This window comes from Microcaecilia unicolor, chromosome 2, assembly GCF_901765095.1.
Source record: "Microcaecilia unicolor chromosome 2, aMicUni1.1, whole genome shotgun sequence".
Lineage (NCBI taxonomy): Eukaryota > Metazoa > Chordata > Amphibia > Gymnophiona > Siphonopidae > Microcaecilia > Microcaecilia unicolor.
This window is the reverse complement of record NC_044032.1, coordinates 548,011,053-548,034,306: the sequence shown is the minus strand read 5'-3', so window position 1 is coordinate 548,034,306 and position 23,254 is coordinate 548,011,053. Positions and strand designations below refer to the sequence as shown.

Below are 23,254 nucleotides of genomic sequence, written 5' to 3'. Positions count from 1 at the left end.
AATGATATTTATTTTTAAATGACTGCCTATCCCTAATAAATTCACAGTAAGAGTACTTTCCTTAAATCTAACAGTGTTATAGTTTATAAAGCTCCTAAGCACTGAATCAGTTGACAGTGTCCTTTGATTGTTTGTTCATTCCTGAATTGCAGTACAAGTTCCTTGAGATCCTTGTTGCAAATCTAAATTTTGACTTCCACAGGCTTCAGAATGGGCCATATAATCTTAACAAGATATATGGGTTTTTCAAAGACCAGGTACATTTTTGATGTTTGAAATTGGTCCCTACATAATGAGTTTGATGTGTTGTCTCTGACAGAGATCCTTCTGTTGATTCTCTTATTTTTAAGTGGAAACTACTGATGGGGGAGGGGGGAAGAAAGAGATTCTGGTGATTTCTAGGAACTTTATTCCTGTTTTAAATATTATGACGCTGCATATGCATCTTGTTTCTTAATGAATTAAGAGAACATAATTTACATTCTGAGTTCATTTGTTTATAGTCCTGGTCACATTCCCTTTTGGATTAAGAGCTGTTTTTTTGACAAGAATTTCTCTATTTTCAGGTAGTTAAATAAAGTATTTAAGGTCAGATAGCTAGAATGCTTCTTGAAAGTGACTGGATGGAATGGTTTAAATGGAAATAAATTCCCTCTATTCCCCTAGTGTTGTTGTTTTTGGTGATTAATTTTGTAAATCATACAGTTTTGCTTTTATATTTAGAAATAATCTTTGCAAATCATATGTTGGTTGAAAGCATCAAATAGATAAGATTTTTATTTTCTTAAATCAGTAATTTCTAATAAACCAGATTCACAGTTTAGTACTTCAATGGATGGCTTAATTGTGGACAGAGAAGGGGAATTTTAAGCTTGTCAATACAGTTCAGATAATACCAAAAATTCTTATATATTTCTGTGTGATATATCCACAGAAGGTTAGAATTCAGGTGTGTGTGTTTTTTGAGGGGGGGGGGGGTACTCTAGTTTTCTCCCCAGCACTGACATGGGGAAAAAACTATGAATAATATGTATCACTTTGTGGGTTATTTATGTATTTCCATAATTTGTAATAGATAATGTACGACATCCACTACAGATGACTTTAGATTTCTGACTTCAAAATATATGGCAGATTAAAATTGTACTTTTTGTTTTCTGGGGATTGTTTTTGACACATTCAGAGCCTTTGATCTACCATGAATTTATAAACTTGTTTTTCAGGAATGACTAGGATCAAGGTGACAGTATAGATAGAACTATGTTAGTTATAAATTTTAGTTGTTACACTCAATTATACCTAATATGCAGCCAGTGTTACTGTGTTTGCTAAATTATATTTCAATTTGTACGATATCTGTTTAGCTTTGTGCTGGCTGACTCTGTTGAGGATGAAGCTAAGACTAACACCACAATCTTTACAAGAATCCTGGACAGGCTTCTGGATGGGTATGATAATCGTCTTAGGCCTGGATTAGGAGGTAACAAAGACATTGATTTTCCTTTTTGGTTTTTTTTAAGTGTAAACATATTCCTCTTTTAAAACATAATGAAACATAGATTTTTGTTTGTCCATTTCTTAATACAAAGCTACCAGGTAGGGATGAGCAGCCAGAAAATTTCTGTTTTCTGTTTCCCCATGTTATTTACAGGAATTCCATTTTATTCATTTTTTGTTTGGCCATTCTGTCATTCACCAATAATAGTGCACACTCCCTGGGATTCTATATATCACGCTAAGATTTCCGCACAGAAATCGAAGCATATTCCATAACAATGCACATAAGTAATTGGTTAACAATCTAATCAGCACTGATAATTGGATGTTAACAACCAATTATCAGCACTAATTGGCATTAATTAGAATTTACGTGCACTACCTGCTAAGTGTATTGAGTAACGTGGCGCATGTAAATTCTAAGTTGCATAGTTGAAAAGGGGGTGTGGAATGGGCGGGTCATGGATGTATCTAAAATCTATGTGCGTTATAGAATACACCCACTTTGCACCTAATTTAGGCATCAGGATTTACGCCAGGTTTTACTTGGCATAACTGCCCATGACTAAATTTAGTCACATGGACCGGCACTCGGCGTATTTTATAAACTGTTGAAATTTAGGGCCCTGTTTACTAAAGCCATGCTTTACGCATGCTAGCATTTTTAGCACACATGAAAAATTAGCATGTTAGCGTGTGCTAATTTTTAGCACACGCTAAAACAGTTAGCGCACCTTAGTAAACAGGGCCCTTAGGCTTATTCTATAAAGTATGCCTAAATGAAGGCGTACTTTGTAGAATACGCATAAGTGAATTTCATTTTGGCATCAAATTTTTAGGTGTGATATGTAGAATCTAGTTTACTATGTGGAAAGAGGGCTCACTGTTTCAGAAAAGGGTGCACGTACAGACACAAGTTTGCACATAGATGATGGTTTTCCCCATGGTGTACACTATTATCGGCGAGCAACAAAACAGAAAATATGTTGGGAGGTTGGGGTTCTGTTTCTTTTCATTTAATAACATCATAGGATATATTGTTGACATTTCATATGTTGTTGCAAACAGCCCATCCCTACAAAACAGGTGATGAACAACCAAGGGCCCTGTTTACTAAGCCACGCTAGAGGCATGTTAGCATTTTTAGCATGCGCCGTGTAGATGCTCACAATATTCCTATGGGCGCCTACACAGTCAGTGTGCCCTAATTTTGTGTATGCACTACAAACGCTAACGCACCTTAGTAAACAGGGTCCCAAGTAAGAGCCATAAGCCTGTAGATAAATTAACCTAACTGAAGAGGTCTTAGCTCTTGTTCTTAAATTCCATGTGCAGATTTTATTATCAGGATATCCACAATATGAATATTCATCAGATACACCTGCGCATGATTGGTCCAAGACTAGGGGGTATTTTAAAATATTTTGGTTACTCTGAAAACTAAGGTCTCCTTTTACATAAGGGCGCTATCGATGAGTGTGCACTGAATGGGAAGAAGCCTGTGGGAATTGAACGGGCTGCTAATCAGTAGTGCCGCTTACGGGCTGCTAATCAGTAGTGCCACTTTGAAATAAGGAACCCTAAATATGTTTATAGCCACTGAATTTAAAAGTCTGTTTACAAATGGCTATAAGTTATTGAAAACAAATATAAGAATAGTTTTAAGGATGATGGCTGTTTTTTTTTTTTTTTGAATAATGCATCTGTTCACTTTTACATCCACTTATCTCCAGACATACCTTTCAAGTGCAATGCATTGAAAACCTATGTAGAAAATAGGCAAAACATTGCTGTCATCATAGCTTGACTGCCATAAGACTATCTGTTAAAGTTCTGCTATGGTAGGGATAGATTTTGGATGCAACTAAATGTAAAATAAATTACGCTCTTCAATCTGATGTTCAAAGAGATCTAGTGAGGATAAAATGATTTAAAAGTTAGATGAGGCTATTTGAAAAAGGTCCCTCAATTTGAACAGAAATTTTGTGTGGTGTCTCACAGCATGCATCCTTTTGTTTACCACTAGTAAGGCAATAATGGGCCTAGTTAAGGCAGGGAAAGAAAAAAAGAAGGCTTACTGTGGGAGTGTAGTAGCTTGTTCTAAAGCAGATGCAGATCTGTAGATATTTATGTACCATTTTCAAAAGAAATTTTGCAGGGAATTTCCCTTTCCTGCAATCTCTACTACTACTACTATTTATTATTATTTCTAAGGCGCTACTAGATGTATGCAGTGCTGTACACTTGAACATGAAGAGACAGTCCCTGCTGGACAGAGCTTACAATCTAATTAGGACAAACAGGACAAACAAGAGATAAGGGAATATTAAAGTGAGGATGATAAAATAAGGGTTCTGAACAAGTGAATAAGAGTTATGAGTTAAAAGCAGCATCAAAAAGGTGGGCTTTTAGCTTAGATTTGGTCTCACTTGTCTTTCAGAAAGATCTCACTGGTCTTTCTCAAAGTTGTTCTCTATGCTATTATTTTTTCCATGGAATTTAGGTTATTTTCATGTTTGAATAGGGAAAGTAAATAACTATTAGGTTAATATTCAAATGCCTTGGTCAACATTTTTATTTAAACAGCAGCTACAGCGTTTAAATATGGCACCATTATTTGTGGAAACAGTAGTGCTGAATATGCAGATGCAATGGTGAGTACTTCCACTATCCCCCGGATTCTATATAGTGTGCCTAGAGAACGGCGCCAAAATCAGTGTGGATTCTATAACAATGTGCACAATTTAACAAGCTGAACAAGCTAATGAGCACTGATAACAGCACTTAACAAACAGTAATGAACACTATTTGGCACTGATTAGAATTTAGGCGCACATTTTGCTAAGCTTATTCTGCAGCGATATGCGCCGAACTTCTAAAATGCACATGGAAAAAGGGGTGTGATTATGGGCGGGGAAGTGGGCGCTTCATGGGGATTCCAAAATTTAGGTGCCTAGTTATTGTATAAAGCCCATGTTTTCATTAGTGTAAATGGATGCATGTAGATTTTAAACGCTGAAATATCAACTGAACGTATTCTATAATCGGCACCTAAATTTAGGCACCAATTATAGAATATGCTTAATTGGTTCATATTTCAGCACTGATTTTTTTTTAGGTGCCATATATAGAATCTCCCTGTATGCGGATAATTGGCAATATTCATCCACTGCCTGTATAGCTTTATTAATATATTAAAAATCTTTTTTGTTGGCCACAGTTTATCTATATAGCTATACAGGGGTTCTCAATCCAGTCCTTGGGGCACAGTTATCCAGTCAGGTTTTCAGGATACCCACATTCAATATGCATAAGATACATTTGCATGCACTACCTCCACTGTATGCAAATCTATCTCATGTATTTTCATCCAGGTTATCCTGAAGACCTGACTAGTTAGATGTGTCCCAAAGAGTAGGTTGAGAACCACTAAGCTATACAAATAGCAGCCAAATATTACTGGCTACCTAGAGACGTAAGAATTTTCAGTGGCAGTCTCCGTAAAGTGCTGCTGAAAATTAGTGAATTTTAATATTTTTTATAGCTTTAACAGCTGCTACTTAACATATAAACCTTTTTGAATATCTGGATGAATATTTCCTCTGCCGTTGCACTGTCATGTTTTACTGTAGCTCTTTCAAGTGTGAATTATCATTAGACCATACACCCTAAAAGATTCTTCTTAGGTTTGGGGGCTTGCCAACATTTTTGGAAACATTTCTCCTGCTGCTTTACCTAGATATAAATCATCTTTTGATTTTGAAAAATGCTTCCAATAGGTCCGCATATCTCAGCAACCCCAATTAAACATGCTGAATTGTAGGCTTTTCCTCCATGCTCTGATGCGTACTAGCTTCTTCTTCTTTTTTTTTTTTTTTAATAATGTACACACAGCTCATTTTCCTCTTTCAGCTAGAAAATCACACCACTGATACCAACATTTGAAATTAGAGGGTGTCAATGTTTTGCACTAATGTGTCAGCATGTTCCAAACTATTGCCAAAAAACCCCAACAATCTTCATCTACAGATAAACTTACATAGATCAGTTCCATAGTGAATGACCAGGAGAGAAAAGCAATGGGAAGCTCTTACTGCAAACAAAAATGACTGAGACGTAGCATTGTACAAAGCATAATGGGGCCCTTTTACTAAGCTGCGTAAGCATCTATGCACACCCAACGTTCGCCAAAATGGAGTTACCACCCAGCTACTATGTGGCTCTTGTGGTAATTTCATTTTTGGTGCATGTCTAATGCGAGTGTCTGAAAAATAAATTTTATTTTCAGACGCACGTATTGGGGCGCGTGCCAAGTGGTATTTGACATGCGTAGGTCATTACCGCCCGGTTACCATGTGAGACTTCACCACTAGGTCAAAGGCTGGCAGGTAAGGTCTCAGACCCAAAATGGGCGCATGGCAATTTAAATTTTGTGGCACGTCCATTTTTGGGGAAAAATTTTAAAAAGGCATTTTTTTTACATGTGCACTGAAAAATGATTCTGTGCACCCAAAGCATGCGTCTACACTACCGCAGGCCATTTTTCAACGCGCCTTTGTAAAACAGCCCCAATGTGCTGTGGTATTGAAAGGGATACAGATCTACACCATCTCCCTGAATTCTGTGTTTTCTTTACAGAATTGTGGTCTTTTTTATCATCAATTGAATGGTTCTTCAGCAAACAAAGATGTAACACTGACTCCTACCATGATGAACACAACCTTTTCTTAGAACATTCAACAGTACTACTACTACTTACTACTTAACATTTCTAAAGCGCTACTAGGGTTACGCAGCGCTGTACAATTTAACATAGAAGGTCAATCCCTGCTCAAAGAGCTTACAGCCTTACAGTAGTTTCATAGCCTGATAACTCACAGTAGTATTGAACACCATACAAGAAGGACAGGGGGAAGTGAATAATTGACCTTTCTGAGGGACAGATGAAATTCCTTCGTTGTAGTGCCTGCCCTGAAGAGTTCTACACTATACCTACTCTCACTCTGTCTTAATATAGGCCATTTGCGTTAGGACTCAGGAACTTGTACACTGCATCTATCATGCTATCAGGAAAGTGAACTATATGATAGGAAGCTCTAGTCGGCTAGTGGTCATGCTTTAACCTTTTTATAGATCCGCAAAACATCAGGCATCTAGTTGTACATGGCAATCACAAAGGACTGGAACCTGAAGATTGATTGGTTTCACTTGCTTTTTCTGCTCTTGAATAAAACCTGTTTGTTTGTTTGTTTTAGTTTAGTTTAGTTTTTTAGAAATAGGGCTGGCTCAACCATTAGGCAGGAGTAGGTGGTCACCTAGGGCAGGAGAAGTCCAAATAGTTCAATAGATTGTGACAATCACACAAACTCAGACAACCATTAGCTCATAGTTAATGTGCCTTTTTATAGGATGTTTGTGTGATGATTATGACTGTTGAGTTATCAACATCTTTGGGGGCTGCAGGGAAGGGCCTGAAGATTAATTGGGGGGGGGGGGGGGTTAAGGCTGAAGATTCAACTAGGGTGGTCACCACCCTTGCACCAGCTCTGCTGAGAAATGAACAGAGGCTGCATCTGAGCTCTTCTGCACTGCTCTAGTGGTGTTGCTCCATAGTACAAACTATAGTGATGACACGATGCTGCTCACCAGCTAACTGAGCATTCACTATAACCACAACCGTAGGCAGCCCCACCTTCACATCCATTAGACCAACCCCCTGTTCCTGAGCTGATCTTCTCAACCAGTGCTTCGACCAATGGTGCTGCTCACCAGGTGACTGAGCGTTCACTATAACCACAACTCTAGGCAGCTCCACCTTCACATCCACTAGACCAACCCCCTCTTCCTGAGCTGATCTTCTCATCCAGTGCTTGGACCAATGGTGCTGCTCACCAACTGACTGAGCATTCACTATAACCACAACCCTAGGCAAATCCACCTTCACATCCACTAGACCAACCCCCTCTTCCTAAGATGATCTTCTCATCCAGTGCTTGGACCAATGGTGCTGCTCACCAACTGACTGAGCATTCACTATAACCACAACCCTAGGCAAATCCACCTTCACATCCACTAGACCAACCACCTCTTTCTGAGCTGATCTTCTCAACCAGTGCTTCGACCAATGTTGCTGCTCACCAGGTGACTGAGCGTTCACTATAACCACAACTCTAGGCAGACCCACCTTCACATCCAACCTTCACTAGACCAACCACCTCTTTCTGAGCTGATCTTCTCAACCAGTGCTTCGACCAATGTTGCTGCTCACCAGGTGACTGAGCGTTCACTATAACCACAACTCTAGGCAGACCCACCTTCACATCCAACCTTCACTAGACCAACCCCTTCTTCCTGAGCTGATCTTCTCAACCAGTGCTTGGACCACCATGCGTACTCTCAGAGTGTCCTCCTGCCACCTCTGGTAAGTATTTCTGCATTGAGATATCACTGTGTGAGTGTTACATTTAGGGTTGCCATTTGCTGGTGTGTCCAATATGTTCTGCAGCTGTGATGATGAGCTGTATAAGTGGTTATTCAGTTTGTTATGACTTTGACTTTGCCATGGATGTTAGCCAAACCATGCTTACTCTTTTTATCTTTCAGCTTGACCCAGACCATCCTCGTTTCTGGCTCATAAGTACCTCAACTCCTGGAGGAGCAAGGAGTTTAAACTGTGGGTGTGGAGCTTGAAAATCTTCATGTCATATTGTTTCCTGTGTCATTGTCAGGAATGTTAATTTAGGAGTTCTTTTACTAAGGTGCGCTATCACAATTAGCACATGCTAATGATCAGTGCACGCTAAATGATAACACACCTATAGGAATATAATGGGTGTCTCATCATTTATTGCATGCTAATCATTGGCACATGCTAAAATCATTAGCACACCTTAGTGAAAGGACCCCTTAGTTTGTAAGGTTTTTTTTTGCTAGGTTTATTTTTATTATGGGAGCAATGTCATGCTTGTGTGTGCTTGTTTGGAAAGAGCACACACTCTGCTGAAAGAGTATACACTTTTTACAAACAGTGCACACTATTTGCAGAGAGAACCCACTCTTCCCTGACAGTGTGCACAGTATTCACACATCCATGAACCATCAGGGAAGAATGAGCACTCTTTCTAAAAAAATATGCCCTCTTTGCAAATCGCATGCACAATATTAATGACTCATGAAAAAGTTTCTGTTTTTCCTGTTGTTTTTGGCTGGCTGTAAGAGGGAAGGAGAAAGAGGAGGAGGGAATTATAAAAAAAAAAATAAGTGCAAATGTTTTAGGAAGCCACATTACTTTATTAACTCAATGTCTTTCTAAAATGCTGTAAACAAGTTACCCATGCATCGGAAGAAGCTTTTTCTTCACCTGTTTGCCCTGCATCCAGTCCTCTTAATTTAGTGAAGGTTACTATTGAGTCCTAGTATCCCATAGGCTGAGAAACACTGTTTTGTATGGAGGGTTCTGTTAAATCTGTCTGAAATTGTAGTTTGGTGTTGCAACGTGTATGAGCAGACACGACAAAAGAAAATGGCTGCAGAAAGAATGCCAGTCTCCTGGTATAGCCCTACAATCCTGGGAGGAGTATACAATTGCACTTGTGAAGGCTTCCTGTGAGTGAGTAAAAGGGGATTCTCTAATCCAGCGGTTTTCAACCAAGTCCTCAAGGACCACCTGGCCAGTTGAGTTTTCAGGATATCCACCATGTATATGCATGAGATGTATTAACATGCATTTCCTCCATTGAATGGAAATACTTCTCATGCATATTCATGGTGGATATCCTGAAAACCTGACCGGCCAGGTGGGTTGAAAACCACTGCTCTAATCCACACCCATTTCAAGAGAATGGGAGACTCCAGTATATGGAGTTTTGTTTATATATCTGTGGCAAGATGTTTTGATTTTCTTTTAATGTTTTTTTTTTTTACTTTTATGTCATTTTATTTTATTTGTCCTTGTTTATTGTATAATATTCATTGTCCTTTCTATGTTTTGGTGTATGCCACCATGAATGACAAGATTGTGCAGCATATACATTTTAAAATAAAGAAATAATGATATATTTGGAACAAAATGATTCACTGGGTAAGACTTTTTAAGAAAGGGAAGCATGCTGTAAGCAATGAGTCAGCAAATCCTTCCCTTGGGTAAGATGAGAAGAAGCCACTCACTTTTAACATCCCAGAGCTTTACTCTAAGTACCACAGTTGAGGGTCTGAGTAAGATGTATCTATGATTTCCTTCTGGGTTGAAATTCATGATCCCAAAGATCCAAGTTAAACCTATCATGGAAAGAAAAAAATTCAGAAAGGATGGATTTATATTACACTGTTCCCTGTAAGCTGAGCAGGAGTCCTCTGATTGTATTGCTGCTACTGGGGGGGGGGGGGGGGGGGGGGGGGGGGGGTGATGCTTCAATATTTTGTTTTCAATCACTAGGGACAGGCAGGTTCCCTGGAGTCCTGCAGAGCTTGGCTGTCTCTCACTATTGAAAAGGTTGAAAAGGTGATATTGAAACAGCTTCCCCCACTAGCAGAACTATAGGTGGAGAACACCCACTCAGCTTACAGGGAACAGTGTTTATAAAATATATGAACTTTGAAATGTAGAGGTTAATTCTATAAAGTAGGTGCTAATGTTTAAATACATAAATGTTTAGAACACTAGCATATAGACATATATACATCAGATATGTGCTTAAATGCTATTCAATAACTACACACTTTTCTGATAGTATGTAGCTTGAAGGTAGGCATGGCAGAGTGTGGGAATTATGCACCTATATCTGGACCAAAGGTGTACATACTTTGTAGCCATGAGCTAGGAAGAGGCCCACAGATAACATAGAGTTCCTGCATTGCTGTTCTTTTGCAAATGGTCTTCAAACACAGGCCTAGCTCAGGAGGACTATTCCTTTTCTCAGTAGTACAAACAAAACAGTTCACAACCTAAAGGGTTTTACTGCAGGTGTGTTACTTGATTTCATTCAGCCCATAGGATCCCTGATGCAGCAGTCTGAAAAATCATTCACAAAAGAAACAAGAAAAGATACTGTCCCTTTAATTGAGGTCCAGCGGCCTTTATATCCGGGCAGCAAAATCTGGCTGCTCCAGCATTCTATCCAACAAGTTTATATGTTAATCTCTCAATAGAAGATCAGCCAACAATCTCTGACCTAGATCCCCCATCTCCTTAGCTACTCGAAGTTTCCAATGGCACAAACATAAATATATGTTTCTCTCTCTCTCTCCATTAAATTCTAGGAGTGGACAATGTAAGGAGGTACTCCACCCATTGCAACCCTTAACAAGTTCTGTTGCAATCCTCCTCCTTAGGCCTCCTTTAAAAAAGGAAAACATAAGAACAATAAGCATAGGGAGGAAGTGACGTCAGCGCTACCGAATGGCTGCCTAAAAAACGAGCTCTGAAGAGCCAGAACGAAAAGCAGTCCCCACTGCCCCGAAAACGCGGCGAAAATCCTCACCAAGCAGGAAGCTAAACACCAGAAGCAATGGCAGCTCGGAAAAAACTCGCTAAATTCAAATACTCCGCAGAGAACCCCGGAACAGGGAGAAGCTCGGGCGCGAAAGTAGCGTCGCGAAGTTCCAAAATGGCGGACGGAGTTTCCGAATCAGACCCGGAGCACGAGGAACTGATGGAAGAAAATTCAGAGACGGATAATCTGGATGTTTCACGCTGGTTTCAGGAGCTTAAAGCAGAAATGGTGAACACCAGAAAAGGAATACAGGCGGCAATAGGAGAGCTGCGGGAGGAATTGAGAGACATGGGGAAACGAGTTGCAGAAACTGAGGAGAGAGTGGACGGCATGGAGGAGGAGGTAAAAGAACTGCAGCAAGCTATACAAAAAGAGAACCAAAGCAGAGAAGCTCTGGAAATGCAACTAGAAGACCTGGAAAACAGGTCTAGACGATGTAATCTGCGATTCAAAGGAATACCTGAAGAGGAGTCATATAAAGATGCATCAAAAGTAATAAGAGCAATCTGTGCATTCATTCTGGATCTGGACAGTGAAAGTGCTGATTCATCCAACTCAGACAAACATAGAATTGATAGAGCGCATCGGACTTTAGGGCCACAGAGAGCTGAGGGGCCTGGAGACATAATAGCCTGCTTTCATGATTATAATACCAAAGAAGCTGTGTGGCGTAAAGCTCGGGCCATGGGAGAGATTACCTGGGAAAACAATAAAATACAAATATTCCAGGATTTGGCAAAAAAAACCCTGCAAGCACGGAGAGAATTTAAAGACATTACACTATATTTGCAAAAAGCAGGATTGAGATATAGATGGCTGTACCCAAGAGGAATTCTGGTAACCGTGGGTGCCAAGTCGAGGCGAATTCAGACGGTGGAAGGGGCCTGGAAAAGCTTGAGAGACATGGGTTGCACGGACATTCCACAGGATAAGGAAGGAGAACAAAGACAACAACAAAGACAGCAGACCCCGGAAAACCAAAGATGGAAGAAAATCGGAAGAGAGAAGAAAAACAGATCCCTGGATAAAGCCAGCTTAGAGGGGGGAATGAGAGGAAAAGACTGAGAAGTTAACCAGAGGACTACTAAATGGACCTGTGGTAATATGATATATGAGAGTCATATGGTTGGTTAAATGATGTATGATGCTTGGTGAGGAGTAATATTGAGATGTAAATGGGGGAGGGGGAGGGCAATGATGATGTAAATGTATGGGGGCAGCTTTCTGGCGCAGATGCACTTCCTCCAGGGTAGCACTGGCCAGAAAAGTCCAGGGCCAAAATCAAGAGCCCACTGGGGGGGAGGGGAAAAGAGGGGGAGGGGGGCGGGAGGGGGGAGGGAGGGGGATAAAGGTAGGATCCTGGAATGTTAACGGTCTGAATAATCCAGGGAAAAGAAGTATAGTTCTCAAAGAACTAAAAAGATTGAAGTGGGATGTGATAATGCTTCAGGAAACACACATCCAAAGACGAGATGAACACTTGATCAGTTATAAGACACTGGGGCAGGGAACCAGGCTGGCAAATCCCAAGGGAGGGAAGACGGGCGGGTTGGCAATATACATTAACGAGCATTTAAGATTTGTACAAGAGGATATATATAAAGGAGAGGATGGGAGAAGCTTAGCAATTAAAGGGAGGATAGGAAACCACTGGATTACATTCATCAATATATATGCACCAAATGAGGGGCAGGGAACATTCTTCACGAAACTAGGCTTAAGCCTAAGTAAATTTGTAAGGGGACAGATAATTATGGGAGGGGACTACAACATGACTGCCTCTAGATTGGATCACTCAAAGGGGAGAGAAGGGGGAACACGAACACATAGGGGGAAATTTCTCCAATTAATGAAGGACTTAGATCTGGTCGATATATGGAGGATACAACACCCAGGTCAAAAAACATTCTCTTTTTATTCACATGCCCAAAAATCATACTCACGGATAGATGCGATTTGGGGGAGTAGATCACTATGGGGGGACATGAAAGACTCAGGCATAGAAAATATACATGCATCAGATCACGCACCAGTATGGGTTTTGGCGGGAAAAATAGAGATAGAGAGAAAGGAAACGGTGTGGAGACTAAACGAATCTTTGATAGCAGATGAAAAAGATTGTCAAGATATACGCACAATAATAATTGACTACCTCCAAAATAATGATAAGGGAGATGTGTCTGAGGGTAATTTGTGGGATGCACTGAAGGCAGTGCTTAGAGGACATCTGATAGCAAAAGGCACATACAAAAAAAAAAAAGAGAGGAAACAGAATTGTCAATTAGGATAAAATTAACACAATTAGAAACGCAGCATCAACTGCATGGAGATGTAAAAACCTTCAGGGAATTAATACAATGTAGAGGGGAACTCCGGAAAATACAGATGAGCAGGATGGAATTCCATAGGACCCTGATGCAACAAAAATGTTTTGAATTTAGTAACAAAGCTGGGACCATGTTGGCACGCAGTTTAAGACAAAAACAGACAAGGAGTTTAATAACTAAACTAAAAACACAAGGGGACAGACTGGTATACCAAGATAAGGATATTAGGAAAACCTTTGTGCAATACTATTCTAAATTATATGAGGCAGGGGAAAAAGCTTCCAAAGAGGACATACAAAGCCAATTAAGAGATTTAGGACTTCACAAAGTAACGGAGACCCAGAAATTGGAACTGGAGAAGGCCATAACGTTGGAAGAAGTATTAAAGGTGATCAAGGGGCTAAAAGGAGGGAAAGCACCGGGTTTGGATGGATACACCGGGAAATTTTATAAAGTATTTGGAAGGGACTTAGCCCCAATTTTGGTGAGAGTTGGAAATGCGAATTTTGGAGGAAATGGGCTCCCTAACAGTATGAAAATAGCGGGTATTACAGTATTACCAAAACCAGGAAGGGACCCAACATGTTATGGATCATATAGACCTATATCATTATTAAATATAGATGTTAAAATTCTTGCAAAGGTTATGGCTGACCGCCTAGCCCGTATAATGCCACAACTTATACACTCAGACCAATCCGGATTTATACTAAATAGAAAGGTTGCTGATAATATTAGACGTACATTGAATATTATATGGGGGGCGCAAAGAAGAGGAGATTCGTTGACGCTGTTGGCAATAGACGCCGAGAAAGCGTTTGATAGAGTGGAGTGGGAATACCTATGGGAGGTAATGAGGGCAATGGGCATGGGTATACCATTTATAGAATGGATAAAAGGGTTATAATCATCACCGATTGCAAGATTAAAGATAAATGGGGGATACTCCGAAATTTTTCAGATTCAAAGGGGGACACGCCAGGGATGCCCACTTTCACCCCTACTGTTTGCGTTATCCATTGAACCCCTGGCACAGAGAATTCGAACCCTGAGTGCGGTGAGGGGAATAAGACTAGGTGGAAAAGAACATAAAATTGCACTATTCGCAGATGACATTCTATTTTATGTGGGCCAACCGATACACACATTACCTATCATAATTAAAGAACTTGAAATATATGGGAGACAAGCAGGATTTAAAGTAAATTATGACAAATCCGAAATAATGGGCATTACGATAACAAAAGCAGAAGGCAACTATTTGAAGGAAAGGTGCAATTTTAAAATAACGGAACTGGGTTTCCGGTACCTAGGAATAAAAATTCCCAAAGATTTACAGAAGTTATACGCTTGGAATTATGAACCCCTGCTCAGTTCAGTGAGGAAGGATTTGAATAGATGGGGGTCAGGTTGGTTGTCGTGGTGGGGGCGGATAGCAGTAATAAAAATGAATATCCTGCCGAGACTTCTATTTCTGTTTCAAACATTACCCATACTGGTACCGAACAGGGAGTTGACAAGATTGCAATCAGAACTAGGGAAATTTGCTTGGGGTCGGAAACCGGCTAGGTTATCCAAGAGGATAATGTGGGGAAGAGTACAGGAAGGAGGGAGAGAAATGCCAAACCTGCAATGGTATTACTGGGCAGGGCAAATCACACAAATAGCAGAATGGTGTAAGGTAGATCTGTCACACATAACCACATTAGAGCAAGTGTTTGTCAAAGAGGGATACTTGGAGGGTCTTTTATGGGCCTCCATCCCAGAACAAAGTTATGGGAAAATGACATTAAATCCGTTTATAACACACTTATTGACTCTCTGGGGTACCCTAAAAAATAAACTAAGGGGGAGACAACAGAGATCCTCATATGCGTGGATTACACAGGAGGAGGGATTCCCGGCGGGGAAAGAATCGAGGGTTTTCTCCACATGGTTTCAGAAAGGTTTAATCAGATTTCGTGACTTTATGGATGGGGTCAAATGAGGACATTTGAAGAGCTCCAAGAGAAATACGATTTACAAGAGACAGATAAATACGCATACTTGCAAGTCAAACACTTCATCATATCAGAAAAATGGACAAAACACCCACCAGTAGACCATGAGAAATTCGAAAATTTATGGGGAGAAATAGATGTGTCAGGCAGGGGAATCTCCAAGATATATGGACACCTCCGGGGCCAAGATTTTAGAAAACATGCTTTTATGGAAGCATGGGAAAAAGACATGGGTCAGACTTTAAGCGAGGCTGAATGGAGGAGGGATGGATGTTAAGAAAACATCAATATGTGTGTTGATCAAAGAAAATGCCTACAAGATACTGAGTAGATGGTACTATACACCAGACAAAATTAATAAAATGTACCCTGGGGCCTCTGCGGAATGCTGGCGTTGTGGGAAAGGGAAAGGTACATTTTATCATATATGGTGGGAGTGTATCCAGATACAAGAGTATTGGAAAGAGATTGTGAACGAACTATCAATAGTTTTGGAGATTCCCTTCCCACATGAATCTAAATGGTGCTTACTTGGATGGGGAAATCATAGAGGGAAAAAATGGCAACAAAGAGTTAAACGGATAGGGCTCGCAGCAGCGAAAACGGGTATAGCACGCCATTGGAAAAGCAAATTGGGGCCCACAAAGACTGATTGGAAGGTAAAGTTAAGAGAGCTCATAGAGCTGGACAAATTAACAGATAAAAGAATAGGGAGATATAACTCTGAAGCAAAAGAATGGGCAAGATTGCAGGAACTTCTGAGAGATACGGGGAAAGAAGACATTGGTATGATATCCTGAGGATTAAAAGAAGGGGGGGAGGTTTGAGGGGAGAGGGAGGGGGGTGGAGGAGGGATGGGGGGAAAATTGTACAAAATATAGATGAGCATTGTTACAATATTACGAGAAATGTAATGTTAAGTCATGTTATAACGCAGTTGTGATATTTTGCTTTCAATAAACTTTACAAATAATAAAAAAAAAAGAACAATAAGCATAAGAACATAAGTGTTGCCATACTGGGACAGACCGAATGTCCATCAAGTCCAGCATCTTGTTCCTAACAGTGGCCAATCCAGGTTACAAGTACCTGGCCAGATCCCAAAATGGCACAATACATTTTATACTGCTTATCCTAGAAATAAACAGTGGATTTTCCCCCAAGTCATCTTAATAATGGCTTATAGACTTTTAGGAAATTATCCAAATCTTTTTTAAACCCTGCTAAGCTAACTGTTGTTACTACATTCTCTGGCAATGAATTCCAGAGTTTAATTACATGTAGAGTGAAGAAATATTGAGAAAGGCATATGGTGCAACCAGTAGATTTCACAGATTTACAAAAAAAGAAAATGAGATACACATCTAACTCACTAAGGGGCCCTTTTGCAAAGGCATGTAAGGGCCTATGCACATCCAGCATGTGCCAAATCAGCACTACCACTCAGCTACCATGTGCCCTGGGTGGTAATTCTGAATTTGGTGCATGCCAAAAACACATGGTAGAAATTATTTTCTATTTTCTAACGTGTGGCGCTTACCCGGCAGTAAACAGCAGTAGGTGCGCACTGCATGCCTACCACCCCGGTGACACATAAGACCTTACTGCTGTGTCAATGGGTGTCAGTAAAATCTCAGGCCGAAAATGGACACACACTGGTTTTTATTTTGCCATATGTCCATTTACTGGCCCCTTAAAAAAGGCCTTTTTTTCAGGATGCGGTAAAAAATGGCCCGTTGTGCGCCCAAAAGATGCGCTTACACTGCTGCATGCTACTTTTTGCCATGGCTTAGTAAAAGGGCCCCTAAGAGACAGTCCAGTGTACATCAGGGTGTGCATCATGGCACGAGGTGGATCACACTTAAAAGAACAATTTTGTGTGTGTCTGTGTGGGTGTGTTTAAATGCTATCTCTTTGTGTGATGCGACCAGGAGAGGATGGAAGAAGAAAGGGCAATATTATAAAGGAAGTGGAGCTAGGGGAGGGGAGGGCATGGCCAGGGGCAGGAACAACAGGAGGAGAGGGGCTAGATTAGGAAATAGGCAGGCTGTTCCCTACAGTTGCCTGGAGCACAACTCCAGTGTTGCCAGATAGGTGGGTTTCCCACCCAATTGGGCTGGTTTTTAAGCCAGGATGCTGGAAAATGTTCGAAGGCTGCGGGCTGTGGGAAATTGGGCTTCTTTTTTGTTGTAGCTGTGTGGGGTTTGCGCTTTTTTCGGGGGCTTCTATTGGTCCAATTTGGTCCAATAGAAGCTTTTCCGGGGTAGGGTTGACATCAGGGGCGGGGTTAATGACATCAGAGGTGACATCAGGGGCGGGGCTAACGACATCAGAAGTGCCGTCAGGGGCGGGGTCGGTGACGTTGGGGGTGGGGTCGGTGACATTGGAGGCGGGGTTTGACTTTGGGTGGGTTTTGGGCTGGTTTAGAGCCGATTTGGGGTGGGGAAAATTTTTCCCATCTGCCCACGCTGCACAACTCCCTTGTTGTTTTGGAGCCTGAAAAAGAGTGGTGGAACTGCATTCCGAGCTGTTCCCCCAGAAGTTAAACACTGGGTCTGAGCTCAAAATAACAAGCAGCCACTATAAAAAGAGTGCATGTGGACTAAATTGAATTGAGCATACATAGTTCTGTTTCCTTCATGGCTTTATTTTCTTGCTTCAGATCCTTGCAAAAGGAGTGCATAGGGGTGGTTGTCAGTTCTGAGGGGAAAAGTGGAAGAGCAACATGATTCCAGGAGAGGATGATAAAGAGGAGCAGATGGATCCAGGGTAGGAAAAAAAAACAGACATCTGTTTGGCTTGTTTGGTATGTTATACTCCACTTGTGTCTGACCTTTACTTTGTTTGTTCATTATTTTGTGTCTTTGCCTGAAAGGGCAAGTGCATGAGCTTGCATTTCTCTCTTCAATTTTCTGAATCCATAAGGGTCTTAAAAGAGCAGAGTGAGCAGCTGTGGATACTGAGAGATTGGAAAATGGAAGGAAAGAAGAGACTGTGCTTTTGGGCAGGAATAACATGCTTTTGAGAGGCGATAGTGTAGGTAGCGAAAACAGGAAGTTGCATCAGAAGGCGGCGGGTTCCTGCAGAGAGAAGGCCCCGGAGCAGGTCTGTGGAGATTGCTGTCAGCTCAGGCAGCACTGCACAATGTACAGTTGCTAATAGAAACAAATCTCCTGCCTTACCCTATTAAACAGGGAGGCAAGGGAGGACATCTTGTTGAACAAATACTATGCTCTGGGACCAGACAAATAAAATATCACATATACACAAGCGACCTTCAAAAAGCTAAGGTACCAGATCACTAGCAGAAATGCTGCACTGATTCACAGTTGCTTTTTTACTCAGTTACATAGTATTAGAAATTGTATTCTGGGGAGACAGAGCTGAGAAGATGTCTTAATAAGCTCAGCTACTGAAGTGTCATAGGTTGTTTACTTCTGTTTTATGTTTGGGGCCATTTTGAAGGAGCTAAAGGTCTGTGCAATTGTTTTTGGGTGACGTAGAAGGCTTTCTGCCCTTCTGTCTCTGCAGTCACTTAATTTACACTTAGCTACCTTGCTCATGTTTCTAGACTCTATACAGGAAAGATGGGTAGTTCTTTAGCTTTTGGGGAAAAAATGACCCCAAGCTTTTGTTTTGACGTACGTGGAAAGATAAAGGAAATTTATGCGGGATGATTCCTGATGAATGCAGTATCTAAAGTAATAATGAACAGCGGCGATTACACTGCTTCAGGGAAATATTCTTGTGGAAAGGGTATGTTGGCTAATAAAAGGGACAGACTTTCATGTTAATTCCGGGAGTTGAATAATGGGAGCAGAGACATTGCCATAGGAACACTTGAAACTTAAAAAATAGAGAATACTTCAAGGCTTTTTTTTCTCTCTCTTGTGCATTGCTGAATGGCCTTTTTTCCTCCCTTCTCTTTTTTTCCCCTTCCTCTCCTTGTTTTCTATTCCCCCCCCCCCCCCCGTGTAGTATTCTTTTTGTGGATGTAATTATTTAAACAGGACATCCATAGTAGCTTTATGCTAATGTCCTGAACAAACAGAAGGGGGTCTGGAGAGGGGTAAGATGGGACCCCAAAGCCCACTACCAGGCCATGCCTTCTTCAGCTTTCAGTAGACTTAGGGCTCTCTCTGGACAGGGGACAGTTGTCATAGTTGCATTCCCCTAACACCGTCTCTGGCATGTGATCTTTATATTTTGCATGGTATAGGAGGAAATGCATCTCTTTCTATTTCTGTGGTGTGGCTTCTTGTGGTTTTAAGTTAATATATGTTTATAGCTTTTGGTCAGCTAGTATGTTTTTGGCATTTGTGTTCTGTGTGTGTGTGATTCAGATATTCTGTTAACATGAATATTCTATGTAGTATTCCATAGTAATTTAGCTTGTTCAGTCTTCCTAATAGTGGAGGGGATATTTATGAGGGGAGACAGGTATTTTGTTGATCCTTGTTCTGTATTGTTTGTGATTTATAAAATGGCAGTTGTACAGAATATTGTTTCTTTTTATACTTTAATAAAATGATATATAAAATCAGAACTGTTTGAGGCTTGTGCAGATGATATCCAACAGAGCTTGCGGGGATGGGGACAGAGCTCACAGGGATGGGGCGGGGACAAACTTTGTCCCTGTGTCATTCTCTAGTCTGTGGCTGACCTGGCTGGAGTCTCCCTCAGGCAGGCTCTGTCAAGCCCTGTAATAATTGGTGCCTGGTGCCTCTACCTGGGAACGAAAGGTATTAGTGCATGGGATTTCCCTCCTTTCCCCTCCAAGAAATTCAAAAACATGAACAAGGCTGAGTGAAAGCTAAACAGTTTATTGAACTATTTACAATTGATACTATTTGAAAGCATTAAGACACTTGTTAATGAGAAGTATTTGTGATAACTTATAAAGACTTCTTAGTGAATGGTGTTCAATAAGTAAACTACTAAACAATCTAATCAGTGCTCTTGAACCTAGTTAATCATTTTGCCAATGTGGCAGCTTGAAACACATCTCTCTGGTCATGTATTAAGTCTTTTTATTGGACTGGCAGTATAATCTATGTCCCCTTTTCTCCTTCACTGGGTCTTTCCCCTGTCCATCCCCACTAGGTTCCCCTAGATCTAACCCTCCTGCTGGAGTACTCTGGACCAGTGGCTCTGCCTATCCAATGAGGGCTGAGTCCATCCAGCTTGGTCAGTCTATGTTGTTTGGATCCAAGTGCCAGTTGCACTCCCAGGAGCTTCTGCCTCCTCTGGGCTCCGAGTGCTGATTATGCTCCCAGAAGCCTTTCTGCCACTGGACCTTGGGCATCGACTGTGACCGCCAAGGTCTTGTACCGAGTATGCTCCCAAGGGCCTCCTGTGCCCTGAGTGTGCTCCCAAGGGTCTCTTGCCCTAAGCATGCTCCCAAGGGCCTCCTCTGCCCTGAGCATGCTCCCAAGGGTGGCTCCACTGCTAGGCCCTCTCTTCTTTCTGGTGGGCCAGTATTCTGTCTTCAGGAGGCACCTCCAGGGGTCCCTTTACTATCAGGTAGAGGTGTGCAAAGAGACATAGTCTGGTGCCCATTCCCACCCATCCTCAGTCAATTCTATTCCATCCCCACCCCATCCCCATCATATTGCTACTATCCCCTCACCATTCCCAGTCAATTCTTTTCCATCCTCACATCATCCCCATCATATTGGTACCATCTCCTCATGATCCCCACAGTTTTCTTTCCCATCACTGTACCCAACCTGCATTTAAAAGATCTTGTAAATGACACTGCATATCAGGATCATCTGCAACCGCTGGTGTGGGTGGTAAAGGTTCTCTTGTTTTTCAACAAAATGACCGGCTTTATGGACGTTTAATTGTGAAGGGACCTACGAACCTGGGTGAGAAATTCTGAGATGACACCTTTAGCCTAAGGTACTTGGTGCTGAGCCAGACCTTCTCCTTACCTGTATGGATCAGGTGATTTCTCTTTTCTGTTTATCTCCACAGAGATTGACTTTATGGTTCACAGTGCAAGCCTGGTAAGCTGGTCACTATGGGGGTTAGAGCTGATTCTTGGTTTTTAGTTACAGCCTTCATCCTTTTATTGTGCCGCTGGATTTCTCTAAGTGACGCCGGGACATGCATCCCATCACGTTCAGTTCAAAGGCTAGGTCCTATGGACCTTTTCCAAATCCTAGTATGAATTCTGTGATGGGGGAAAGGATTCTCTACTTCATGGGCCAAGATGTATTGCTACAGTTCAAGAAGACACGTCAGATACAGTAGTAGTATTTATTGGTATAGTGGATCCTAGGACTCTCCAAAAGTTGCTGTTGGTTTTTTTTTGTCTTATTATATTGCTATTTAAAGTGAGAAACTTTTTAGGTCTTGGAGGGGCCGGTGGAGTAACAGGGGATGAAATAGTGAGAGAGGAGGTGTAATTATCCCACTTTGATGGAGGGAAGAATATATAAAAAGAAGATCTGGATACAAGGATGTGTCTTTGGCTGGGTTTGCACTGAGTGCATAGGTGGAGGAGAAGGTGTGACAGCAAGAGGTGATGTGCTCAGCCTGTATGCTTCCAAAAGTGAGTCAGGAGGAACTCGGTGTTCTGGGGCTAGGAGTCTCTTCCAAGAAGTTGAGAGAGACAGAGAGAGAGAGAGAGAGAGAGAGAGAGAGAGAGAGAGAGAGAGAGAAGTAGAACAACTCCAAGATGATCATCCCTAGACGTATGGGAGCAGATGCTGTCTGATTTTACAGTAATCATCAAAATATATTTGAATGTGAATATTGTAGTATTTCTGTAGTTTTGCTGGGGTTGAGAGGAGAGGAACCTCAGGGGGAAACAGTGGGAACACAAGTCAAAAAGTGTAAATTATGAAGAAGCTAGAATGATAGGTAACAAGAAGATATTAACACCCTGTTTACTAAGCTGTGCGGCAATGCTGACACAGCCCATTCAAAGTGAATGGGCTGTGTTGGCATTAGCGCACTGCCAGCTGCTTGCATGACTTAGTAAACAGGGTGGTATGTGGTTTCCTGATTAAAACTCTGTACTGATCTATTTTGCACTTTCTGGATTTTTTTTTTTTCAGTAAACTAGGCTGGAAAAAAAATCAGTGGTCTGTGTACTGTTTCTTGAGTGTGAGAAGTTTTGAATGATCCCTAAGTTGATGGCCATCCAGAAATTGCTGGACCCATTCTTAGAAAGCCAACTCTACCTGTAACTCCAGGAGAGAGTGAATTGTGGTCTCTGAAAGTTTGGAGCCCTTTTCCCTTCAGGGGTTGTCCATAATAGGTGGGGAGGACCCCAGTTGCAGTGGCAAAAGTTTCTTTAAAGCATAACATTCAATGATAACACTGAAAGTGGAAGCATTAAAACATACAAGTATAAAAGCAGAATAGAGGTTTGGTTCTTTTTTCGCACATTTCGGTGACACCTTTGAGTACCCTGGACCTTTACTGGGCTATCTAACTCTCTAAGATCCCTTGTAGTATCTGTTACTTTAAATGCTAGATCTCCATTTAATTGCCTTTTACCTCTCTTCTGGATTTTTTGGATGCTCAGATAAAGTGTCTGTTGAGGAGTTCTTTCTTCTAATTTCCACTCTCTGCACAGCTTGTTTCCTCTCAATAGGCACCTGGTATACATTTCTCATTATTTCTATGTAGATCTCTGTTTTTTCTCATTATACTTAGAGCCCACTGGGATATAAATAGAAAAACGTTTTATATATCATTTTACTTACATGATATTTATGCAACTACACATTGAACTTAGCTTAAACTGTTGTAATGCAGTGCAAAATACTTAATACAATACCCCAATCCAAAAACTTTACCCCCTCTTGTAAAATCAAAAATCTTCTGTGATGGAGAGAAAAAATACAAAACATCAAATTCCACTCAGACCTTCTTTCAAAAACTGGAAATCTTAGTCCATGGAATCAAAAAAGCTTTCTCTCAA

The 23,254-nt window shown here is 41.1% G+C and overlaps 1 protein-coding gene across 1 annotated transcript in view; it reads left to right on the top strand.

The window, feature by feature from the left end:
* Positions 1-23,254, top strand: part of GABRA2 (gamma-aminobutyric acid type A receptor alpha2 subunit) — a 117,371-nt gene that overhangs the window by 1,522 nt on the left and 92,595 nt on the right. The window contains exon 3 of the mRNA XM_030192198.1: positions 1,365-1,480. Within this exon, the coding sequence (XP_030048058.1) occupies positions 1,365-1,480 (116 nt within the window). The remainder of the gene's footprint in view (positions 1-1,364; positions 1,481-23,254) is intronic.